The sequence below is a fragment of the Lissotriton helveticus genome, chromosome 5_1 (assembly GCF_964261635.1).
Source record: "Lissotriton helveticus chromosome 5_1, aLisHel1.1, whole genome shotgun sequence".
In the NCBI taxonomy this organism is placed as follows: Eukaryota; Metazoa; Chordata; class Amphibia; order Caudata; family Salamandridae; genus Lissotriton; species Lissotriton helveticus.
In genome coordinates this window covers 1,966,167,899-1,966,179,917 of record NC_136065.1, presented here as the reverse complement: position 1 = coordinate 1,966,179,917, position 12,019 = coordinate 1,966,167,899, and the positions used below count along the sequence as shown (strand labels likewise).

Genomic DNA, 12,019 nt, shown 5'->3' with positions numbered 1-12,019 from the left:
AAGGATAACCCTAAATCCAAGCGTGGATTTATATATATATATTGCGGAAAGTGCAATTTTCTGTAACCCTCCTCTAGCCCTAGTTGGTCACATGCCTCACGTGAAAGGCTGGGGCTTGCAGCGAGGTCGGCAAAATCATAAAAGCAGCAGCAGCGCACAAAAAAACTCTAAATGCCGGGGCATATTGCTTGTGGTGTCTTGCACTAAAATCAAAGAGCAGGTTTTGCTCATAAATAACAGCTACATGAACAATCCCTGTGAATCAGAAGCAATGCTCTACCAGGTAACAGCCTTCATCGTGCACAATAATGAGAGAAAAACATAATTTCACCCCCCAGCTCCACCTTTTAGATTATTGCGGCCCTGTAAGTGAAGAGTGGGGGTTAGAGAGGGTTTTCCTGGGCGATGAAGGGGTTTTCTGCTTTGTGTGTATCGATTGTGAGTGGTAAGGGGTGTTAAACAGCAGGAGCTGCTGTAATGCAATAAAATAAGACACAACAGCCAAAATAGCCGGCTATCGAAGATGCCCACACAGTCCAACAGCAGCTCTCTGTGATCGCTTTAATGATAACACAATGCATGGCGCTCGGTAGTGCTCTTGTTGCTGCTCTTATGACTTGGGCTTCACTGGTTGCTATGCCTAGGCATTGGCAATGGGGTGTGGACGGGTTCTCGGCATCGCTTTATTGTTCCTAAGAATTTAACGAAAATGTTGTGTGTTTAAAAAAAACATGATGCTGTCAGTGGAGGACGTTTGTTTCCAAGCCAAGGCAATAAAAGTAACCAGTGTATTTCTCAACTAAGCTACAGGAAACTTCTTTCCATTATCTCCGCCGTGAACGCGGCACCCTGACAGCTCCTAATTAAAATGAATGGACTGCCGTGCGCGAAAGGTAAATGTTAAACGCGCGCATGATACATGCAATGCAATGGTGAACGCGCTCGCACCATCTGGATTGCATTACACGGGCACTCTGACAGCTCCTAATTAAGATTAATCACTCTGCGTGCTCGTTCGCGCACAGAATATGCCATGAAACTAACATCAATGACGGACGAAAACTAAATATATCCTATCACCTCAACGCTACTAAATAGACAGCACAGGGAAGACGAATCACTAGGCAGATGCCAAAAAACACTAAGGAATGTGTCTGGCCAGAGCACTAGAGATAGCTTTTTTTTTCTTTAACATTAGGAGCTCGAAGCTCCGCCCACTTCGTGATGCGTAGGCCGAGCCCTAAAAATGACAAAATAATGAAGTACTTCTATCACATAATGTGCCACATTACACTGCATAATTTGTCATTCTTTCTACATAATTTAGTTAACACTGCTGCATAATTTGGTCCTCTCCTGCCACTTTATTCTAGTGGCCCTAATTATACGGTAGCCCATTTAAAATGTTATCATAGGGCCCAAATACTCCAGCTTCTGTAATTACTAGATGCCCATTAGAATGGGAGCTTCATGAAGTGGGGGATCTGGGGCCACTTTTTTATGAAATGCCAACTTTGCTACCCCATATGGCGGTGATTTTGCTCCAGCTCCTGCGGGGCACCTGTTGCGGGTGGTGGTGGGTCGTGGTTCTTCTGAAACTGAAGTGGACGCAGCTGTCGTCCATCCAATGGAGTCTGGTGGAGTGGCTGAAGGTGATGTGCTTGCTGGAGGTGAAGACGGGGTCAAGCGTGTGGCCGGCGTAGTGGGTGGGGGTGTTCACCAGTTGCTTGAGTCCGAGGTTGGCGAGGTTATCCAGCAGGGTGGTGGTGTTGGTGTCGTTGTTGTTCTCCAGGTGGAAGTTGAGGTCCCCTAGGAGGGTGTAGTCAGCGGAGGGGAGGGCGTGCGGGCTGATGAAGTCTGCGATGTCTTCGCTGAATCGTGTGCGTGTTCCGGGGGTCTGTAGATGAGGGTGCCTCTGAGGGTCATCTTGGGGTCGGTGTGTATCTGGAAGTGGAGGTGTTCGGCGGCGGTGAGGGTGTCGTCGGAGTTGGTCGTGATGCGGATGGTGTTCTTGTGTACGATGGCGATGCCTCCTCCGGTCTGGTTGACGCGGTCCCTCCTGGTGATCTTGTACCCGTTCGGGATGGCGATGGCAATGTCGGGGGCTGAGGAGGCGTTCATCCAGGTTTCCGTGAGGAAGGCAACGTCTGGTGAAGTAGTGTCGAGGAGGTTCCAGAGTTCCACGGCGTGTCTGTGGACAGAGCGGGTGTTGAGTAGGATGCACTTGAGGTGGTTGTTGTTGATGCTCGGGCTTGGCAGGTGCGGTGCAGGTTCGGAGGCAGGTGAACTTGCAGGCTCTGCAGGTGAAAGGTCCGTGGGTGCGTTTCGGGGTGGCTCGGTAGCAGGCGGGGTTCTGGCCGGCATTGAGTGCGTAGAGGGTGGCGGCGTCGTAGGTCCGTCGTGTGGGCTGGCATCCGCGGGGGCCAGGGGTTCTGGCGCTGGGTGCGGTCCAGGTGTGGACGGGCGCAGACGGGCTTGCCTTTGGTGCGCCTTTGGCGCACAATCGGCGCGCCCGCTGCGCGTACGCGTTGACTCCGCCATAAATGGCGAAGTGGGAGGGAGGAGCAGCTGGGAGGCGGGAGCGGGGCAGCGAATGGGGGTAGTTTAATACTGAGGGCTATAAGGCTATATTCAAACACAGTTTGGGCTCACCTATCGGACGATCTGGCTAGTCAGGTATGAAGTATTAAACTGTTCACCTTACACCCACTCCTAGTGCTAATGTATTATAGGTTTTCCATTTGTAGAATTTACTTTCGAGCATGTCGGAATATTACCAGGCCATCCCCACAGTTGCTAAGATTGCAAATGTCATTATCATCTGGCCTGGTGACTCGAGATGATCTGAGGAATAACTCGGACACCACATTACTTAATCTTTCATGGGATGCTTTTCTATTTCTTGGTGCCCAGCATCTCCTGATAACTTAGCCAAGGCCAAAGAATGGCTTAACAAAGTCCCTGAGAGCCCCCGCCATTTCTGTATACTGTTCTAAAGCTCTGTTTACTACCTGTGGACTTTGGGGGTGGACACAAGGAGGAAGATGAAAGGGTAACACTTCAGTGGGGGGACAGGTCTTAATTGGATGAGGCTGGCTATAGAACCCACCTCCTTGTAAGTGGATGAACTTTGTCAAAGGCTTAAAATGTGTAGAACACAGTCACATATTTACTCTTAGATGATGAGGCAGCCGGCTGGTCTTAGCTTCTGCCTGCCTCCCGAAGGCACCCAAGAAGTTTAGTCTGAATAATGTTATTCCCAGATTCTGACAAATACACCGAAAGCATCTAGATTGAGGCCAAATTCCTAACAAAAATGGAGCTGCAAGAGGCACGAACTGACCCTATGTTTAAGATATATATATATATATATATTCTTGATGAAGAACTCCATGCCTTCCTTCCTCTCCAAAACCTTGTCGGGATGAGCTGGCTTCCGTGCTTAGTGCCCCCAAGGTTATGGTTTGAAGTGGGTGGTACGACTTCAAAACACATACAGTTAGTTCAAGTGTTTCTGAGAGTCGTTTCCAGTCCCTATAATCCAGTGTAAATCCCAGAAACAGGATATCCTTAATCCAAGTTCCTATCTTGCTTAACTGTCCTTTCTTGGCCATAAGGTCTTGCCAAATTTAGCAAGTCAGTGGTACTCATGTTCAAATAATGTAATCTGCTTCTTATTTAGTGACTATGTTTATGATTTACCTTGTTATAATTGCTATTTGGTGCTTTCCGAGGATTTGCTACATTACAACGGATCTTAAATAATATAAAGTGAAAATTAAAAGTAAAGGTGTACCTGAGGTTATAGGGACAATGTCTTGGCCATACTTCAGGTTTTTGACAATCTTTAGGAATCTGATTTTTTTAAAGGTTTCGCAATACCTTAATCAGAAGCGATGCCTGGTCTCACCCCCTCCCAAAAGTGGATATAGGGGATCAATTGAGCACGGGGGTACGCCTTCGTCCAGAAGTTGTCCCTCAAGTGTCCAGCAGCAGGCAGCTCTCCAAATGTACTCTTTGCATTTCCTTCATTTACCATTTTTTTCACCAAAACCCACAAGTGAAGCTTTCTTCAGAAAATCCATAACTGACATCCATCTTGAGGTGTGACGCTTCTCCCGGCAGGTGGTAGACATGTGTGGGACTTTTCTCACCATAAATGATCTGGTGCTTAGTAGAATGTTAATAGTTAGTTAGCCATTACTAGCATGATACATCAGAGAATCAGTACCAGCCTCGTTCCTTAGAGTAGCGTCAGTAACAACTCTGGCCTTGCTGTCTACAAACCGATCCTCCTGCCGTACCCTGTAATGAAGAAGGTACAGCTGGGTGAGCCCAGCCCGCGTGCACACATCCCCTTTCTAAGTGCAAGGGTGAACCAGCTCCCTGGGTCATTTACAAGTTTCCATTTAGGCTTAGGTCTCAGTGTCTACATTACGCTTCTCCAACGAGCCGCTCGTGACCTACTAGGAGCTCTCCAGCTACCTGTGAGTAGCTCTCCTGTGTCCATCCCAGCGTACTACACTAGAAGCTTTTGATTGGTTGAATGAATCTATTCATGCCAAAATTGTGTATTCAAGACATGTGTGTATATTTCAGAACTCATAAGCTGGTGTTTGGAGGAAAATGGTTGAAGTCCCAAAATATATTTAAAGCTGATTTTGAGTGACAAATCATGTGACAAGAGTTATTACTAATATTATTACTTTCGTGCTAGGAGCATTGTAGCTGTGGCTGTTATGCATTGCCCATGTAGAGGCATTACAATTTGATCAATCCTTTTTTATGTTACAGCTGGTAACCAAGCTTCATGCAATGAGGTGATCTCTGCCAGTAATCTTGTATTTGGTGGCCACTGATATCATCTTGTCTGGTGTGGTCACTATCACAACACTAATAATATTAGTAGCTTGCAATGATTTTCATGGAAAACACAAGAGGTTGGAGACCTCTTATCTACATTCTTTTTTAGTTGTCAGCGTAGCATGCTATCTATATTGATATGCACTTGGGCACCCCTCATGGCGGTGGTAAGCTCTACACAAATACTACAGTGCAATTTGCTATATTGCACATAAACAGTTTTACATCCTTTGTACAGCTCTAAAAAGACTCCTCTTTGTTCCTAAAACCATGTATGAGAAAGTGACCTTGACTTCAAACTGGAGACTGTTTATTCCCCTTCCTTCCTATTGGTTCTCCTTACCTTTCATCCTCTGCATGCCTTACTCTCAGTAGCCTACCCTAAACGGCATGCACGTCTGCATTCGCTGTTATTGTATTGCTGCAAATTGATCACACCCAACTCATAGATCACAACCTTCTTTTTTAACTATATCCTTGAAACCTAACAGGCGTGATCTTCTCTCGCCTATCCATTCACACCACTAGCCATATGCACGAACTCGTGTACCCCCACTCACGAGCACACCTAACGCCAATAGGACTAAAGTCTACCACAAATAAACTGAAGTAAACGCATGAAATGGTTTTATTGGTAGCACAGGAGTTATCCCAATAACCAATAAAAATGAATACCAGCCATAAATCAATTATGGGCCAATAACAACTGAATTAAACATTAACCTTGGGTTCTGGATAGGGATGCCACCTTGCCGGTTTTCTACCGGCACGACTAGTATACTAATGTCTCAGCTGGTACAAAAATAAACACAATCACCTTAAGCTGGTATTTTTAGCCCATATCTGTACTTTCTACAAACAGCAAATACAAATGGGAAGCACTTTTAAATGTGTTCTAGAGATGCGTTGATGATCCCTCACTAATTATTAAAATAAACAAAGAGAAAAGTAATGTTACAAATGAAAACATACTTTTTTTTATAAAGTTCTATTTGGTAGTCTGTCCGGGCCTTTGCAGACTCTTCAAACAACAGCAAATGGCTGGTATTTTTCACTTGAAAACGTGGCAACCCTAGTTCTGGAGGCAGGGGCACAACAAAGGACCCCGCAGCCCCCGCGGTGCGGGGGGCACCGAGCTCATGGGGGGCCCCTTCAGCCCAGTACCCTGTCACCAGAGATTCTGACTGTGGTCGGAGGGGGCCCCCTTCATGTACTGTGCAGTTGGGCCCCCTCAAGTTTTGTTACGCCACTGTCTGGAGGAGCATACTACCCAACATAAAGTGCTTCAAAGCCGCTTCAAGGGGTACTTCGCGCTATATCAACATACAAGCCAATAGACCCAAATCAGGCGGTAGGATCACTTTTTTTAAGCCAAAAATGACTATATTTTAGCTGTCTCCCACCGGAAATTGTCTTTTTAATAGAAGACCCAGCAGCGAACCTGCCATTGAGCAAAAAAATGCCTTTGAGCAAAAAAATGCCTTCGCAAGACTCTGAGGGTGTATTTACAAGCTCCTATTGCCACCAGAGCGTCACTTTTTTTTTACGTTGTGGTGGCGATACTTCTTTGCCTTATTTACAAGGCAGCGTAAAGCCACTTGGGAGGCTTAACGCTGCCTTATATATAAGGCGCACTTTCACGCTTTACTTAGTGGAAAGGGGTGGGATGTGGGTGTTGTGATTGGTGTTCCACCACAACACCCATTGATTTTGACGCTGCCCCATATTTACAAGAGTAGCGTGTAGCGTAAATATGGGGAAGCGCCAAAATTAAGACCAGGGAATCCCTGGTTTTAACAGGGCGCAACTAGGAGAAATGCTTTATTTCTTTTTGTGTTTGCTGTTTTTATGTGTGCTGTATTGTCTAAATATGGTGCGACCTTGCGTTTCAAAAGTGGCGGAGTGCTGCATTAAGCCAAGAAGGCGACCGCTGCGCTCCATCACTTCTTTGTAAATATGCTCCTGAGTGTCAGAAACGAGAAGCGGGCGCGGGGCTTAGAACTACAGAGAGCTGTAGGGAGATATTTGTTCAGAGGAGAAAGCGGTTTGCCATAGGATGCACGTTTACTTTTGATTTGCTTTTCTTTCATATATATGTATATTTATATATACAAAAGAGTTGCCCCTCGGTCTAATGGCCCTCACAGGTAGGTATATGCTCCTGAGAAAGCAGCTGCCATGAACATCTTTTCTCCCATTCTCAATCGTCAGGCGCGTTTCGTGCTACGCCCTTCATTATGGACAGCTTGTATATATACACAAATACATACATATATATATATACATACATACATACGCATGCTGATGAGAGATGTGTGTCCAGACATGTCGAGGTGCTGTCACGTTATAAAAGAACTCAGACGTTGGCCTCGTTCCACAATATATTTCCACAGAACTCCTCGTGACTTGCAATACCCTTATAATGCACTGTCGGTGCCACTCTATCCAATATCTATTATTCAGAAGGTAGGAATTCTAGGACCAATGCTAAAATTTTGGAAGTGAATCACGTTGCCGCTTGGTATGTACAGCTCTCTGCTGCCCTCTACGGTCAAGTCTACCAGCTAATAAAGAATACGCCACTTAAAGCTCTTCTAAGTGCCTAGAGGTGATTCACATATCATTCTGTGCTATAAAAAAAATACTGACTGCGATCATTGTCCACAGGTCAAGAAGATGTTAACGTGTTTCCGCTCAGAATAAAGGTGTACGTGTTTGCAAATTCGACACGTGACATTCCTCTCGATTTATTTAGAGCAAACACGTAGAATAATACAATATACGTAGGCAGGTTATACATTACAAAGCACTTTGACTCATTAGATTAAAAATCTCTCAGAAACATTCGAGAGCAAAAGAGAAGTTTATGAAACACTTTCAACAGTCATGGAGAGAGCTGTGTCTAAGAGATGCCAGCAATGTCAAATGCAAAAAGAACAATTGATGGACGTCAGACATCAAATCTTATGACGGTTCAACAATCACATTGAAATCTCAAAAGAGTTCAGCAATCACAGACAGATATAATATCATGGACGCCCAAGACTCACTGTCTGATATTCTGACATATGATCTAGTGTTTGTCCCCGTATTATGCATAGTTGAAAGTGGCCCTGTGACCCCTCCCACCCACCACCATGCACAGCGGCCTAGCCACCGTCGTGCCAGCCACCCATCTAACCTTGCACCCCCACGTGCCCTTTCACCCCACGCGGGCGCTCACCTGAAGATGCTGCTGGAGGGGCACTGGTAGTGCTCGGCGGGGGCGGGCCAGTAGTGCTCGGGTTGACTGTGCCAGAACAGCATGGTGCTCCGTGCAGCGGGCTTCACCGGGCAGGGCTGCTGCCGCGCCGGCGGGGCGGGTGGGGTGCGGTGCGCCGGAGTGAAATGCAGGGTGGTGGGTGGAGGGGCGGCTCGGCGAGCTGATGCTAAAGGAGTTTCATATACTTTACTGAGGGCAGAGAGGTGAGGGCTTGAGGGTGCCGAGGGCGGTACGGTGCAGGTTTGCGCGCGCTCGGGGGGTGCACAGTGCAGTGAGGTCCACGCGGGGGCAGTGCGATCCAGTGATGACGGTCCTGAGGCAGCTCCTCTCCTCCTCCCTTTGAACACTGACGGGCGCAGCCGCCTTTAATATTCGCCCAGGCTCACCTGCAGGCAGGTGTATGGCGCAGAACGGCTTCTGATTGGCTGCCTGCGAGGGGGGCTGTGGTTGGTTGGCTGCGCCTTAAAAAAGTTATAGCAGAGATACATAAACTTTACAGAGTTGAGGGGGAGGGGTTGGGGGCAAGAGGGAAGGGGTAGATGGATAAGAAACCGAGAGCGAGAACAGTGAACCAGGGGAAAAAAAAGGAAAGGTGTAATTAATTAACTTACAGGAAAGAGTGGAAGGAACAAGGGGAACTAAAGGGATCTGCGGCAGAGAGGACAGAAAGGAATAGGAGGGAGGGGTGGAGAAGTGTGGCTCACTGGTTAGAGGAGGCAGACCTGGAAGCAGAGGTCAGCCCGGGACCAGGGTTCAATTCCCGGCTCGGCGGGGTCTTGAGTCCTAAAATGTCCATGGACTCGACAATTCTCGCTCTGGTGCCTACTTGATTCATAGGTTCACACTCTGTGACTCTGGGCAATAGCTTGCTTAATCTCTACAACGGCCCCTCGCGGTGGGATGCCTGGCTTTCACCTTGTGGATACCCTGCCGGGGTTATCTCACAGGGAATACCAGGATGGGTTCCCTAAGCAAGCGCTTAGAAACCGCTCGGTGATTTGCGCTATATAAATCCATTTACATTTACATTACATTTACATAGATCTAAGACGAGAGAGATAATAGCGAGTGAGGGACAGTCTCTTCGAGACAATGAATGAGGTGGAGAAATAACAAAAATGGAGACTAGGAAAGGAGGGAAGGCACACGAGGAGAGAAAGGGAGTTATTGTGAAAAGAATAAGTTGGACGCTGAGAGGATTGATGGGGTGAAGAAGAGCAAGACAATTAGGAAGAGAAGGAAATACGAGAGCTGGCGAAGGAACATGAGGAAACATACATGAGGAAACATTGCGAGTAAAGAGGGTAAAAGAAAGTTTGGGCAGAAGCTAAGTGAAGGGGAAAACAGATGGAAATGGAGTGTTGGGGGTTGGAAATGAGATTAAAAGAAGAGAAAGGGCGGTTAAAAAAAGGTCAGTATAAATGTGAAATAGGGCGAGGAGTAAGAAAACATGGAGAATTGAAAGGGAGGAATCGAGGACAAAAGGAAAATAAATGAGAAAGATCAGAGAAAGGGGAGCGAGAGGGGTCTGAGAGAAGGCAAAGTAATGTGAATAGCTTTACGCAGAAAGGAAGGGCAGAATGGACTGAGGGTAGAGAGGAAGAAGGGATATAGGGGTTTAAAAAAGAAAGATGCCCCCAGGAGAGTAAAAGTAAACGTGATGATCAGAGAAAGGAGAGAAGAAAAATAAGAGGCCAGGAGAGAAACGACGGGCGAGGAAAGGTAGGATAGGTAGAGAAACCCGGGGCGAGGGAACTACCAGAGGTAAGACGTCTGGCGGAATGAAAGAAAGGAGGGTGGAAAGAAAAAAGAGCAAGCAAAGGAGGAGGCTGGCAGGAGAGAAAGAATGGGGAGCGAAATGGAGGAGATAAAAGAAGGGAAGAGAAGTGGCGAGGGGAGCAGCGCGAGAGCGGTGACAGCCCTGAGTCTAGGCGACGAGGTGAGCCCTGGAGTGGGGGTCTGGTGACCCCCTGCCTGCGGGAACACGGGTCCGGCGAGAGGCCCTGGGGCCAGCCGGCCATACACGGGGAGGGTACCTTGGTGAACCCACCGGTGCCAGCCCTCCCTGGGGGCGGACGAAGGTCCCTGTGCGAGCCCCCCTCCTCCCCCCTCCCCCCCCCGATGCCAACATGTCTTGGCCGCAGAGGGTCCCTTGGGAATCTCCTAGTGATGACCTGTCTTTGGGGCGGCGGAGGACTCCCTGTGTTAATTCCCTGGTGCCAGCCTGTCTTTGTAAGTTTCCTGGTGTCAACTTGTCTTTGGGCGAGAGTTGGGAGGGAGGGTCCCTTTGTGAGTCCCCTGGAACCAACCTGTCTTTGCAGGTGCGTGGTCCATTTGTGAGTTTTCTGGTGCCTGTTTGTCTTTGGGGCGGGGGGCTCTGAGAACTCCTTGGTGCCACCCTGTCTTTGGAGGTGGGGGTCCGCTGGGGAATTTCCTGGTGCCAGCCAGTGTTCGGGGCGGGCTTCCTCTTTGCATTAAATTCCCCGGTGCCAGCTCGCCTTTGGGGCGGGGGTACCTATGTGTTTACTCTAATGCCATCTTGTCTTTGGAGATGGGAAGTCTCTCTGTAGTTTCCTGGTAAAGCTTTGGATACAGCCTGTATTTGGGGTCTCGGGAGCCAACCTTTCTCAGGGGGACTCTGGGTGAGGGCCTTGGGGGAAGGGAGCAGGGTCCCTGGTGCCAGTCTGCCCCCAGCATACAAACGCTGAGGTTGCCCCGGTGCCCAGGTAGGGTAGCAGTGCCCAGCCCTGTTGTGCACACACCCCCAGGGCTCTGCTTTCTATTGACACATTTCTAGAAACCCCAACGTATTTGTTGTGAAAACAATTAAAAAAGCTCAGAGGTGCAATCTCATAGAGAAACTGGACTGGTGGGGAGGGGCAGCAGGACATCAAGTGTGCTTCTGGCTTATACTGGAAACCCAGTCTACCCGAACATGCCCCTCCCCTCCCCCCCGAGTCTCCCTGGCCCTTGGGCAGACTCCAGGTCGCTGACATTGTCAAAGATATCTCCCTTAAATGGACAGACATGTTTAGAATTAGAAAGCCATCTTATAACACAAAGGAAGGCTGTGTGTGTTTGGGCCTACGCTTTCCAAACCTCAAAATCTGGATCTAATGTCCCATCCCAATGCCCCAACCAAGGGGAGGGTGCCACTGTGGGCAGCGAGCCCAGGGCATCTATGGTGTTGGCTTGGTGGTGTGAAGTATATGATACCACACAACACAGGGCATGGGCAGGTGATGAATTTGCAGGACAGAAGGGGATGTGATGTCACGCGATAAGCATAGGACAAAGCTGTGCTCGTCGCCTTTTCTCGGCCAGGAATCCCCCCCTGCACCATCATAAGAGCACCTCTCTGGTGCACCCCACCGAAACGCTTCCACCTAGGCCACGCTACAAACCCACACGCCTGTGATATGTATAAGTGACATGGGATGACCGCAATACAGTCAGAGGCGTGGCTTATATTGGTGCAGCAGGTGCAGTGGCACCAGGACCCAGAGCCCTGAGGGGGTCTACTGAACCCCGATTATTGCTGTATTTTATAATTCAAACAGCAGCCATTTCCTTCTTTGGACTAGGGCCCGTAACACTGGCTACGCTATCTATTCTGTCAGATCTCTCTACCTCTGATGTCTCCTCTCCCTAATGAACAGGGTCTATCAGACTCCTTGGCCCAAACGCTGCAGTCAGCGCATGAAAAACGCAGGAAGATGCAACCAAATGATGAATATAACTCCAAAGATGCAGAGTAAACCATAACCGCCAACTAACTACAAAGACACCTTTGTGCATTTGTCTTTCACGTCTCTTCCTTCCTTTACTTTGTTAGGTGCTGTGCACCAAGACAAGACAAGAGCACCTCGCTAGTCACTTATGCACAACAACAAA

The 12,019-nt window shown here is 48.1% G+C and overlaps 1 protein-coding gene across 1 annotated transcript in view; it reads right to left on the bottom strand.

Moving 5' to 3' along the window:
- Positions 1-8,474, bottom strand: part of LOC144753918 (transcription factor CP2-like protein 1) — a 51,160-nt gene extending 42,686 nt beyond the window's left edge. The window contains exon 1 of the mRNA XM_078641445.1: positions 8,087-8,474. Coding sequence (XP_078497571.1) covers positions 8,087-8,169 — 83 coding nt within the window. The 5' untranslated portion in view covers positions 8,170-8,474. The remainder of the gene's footprint in view (positions 1-8,086) is intronic.
- Between the last annotated feature and the right edge of the window lie 3,545 nt (positions 8,475-12,019).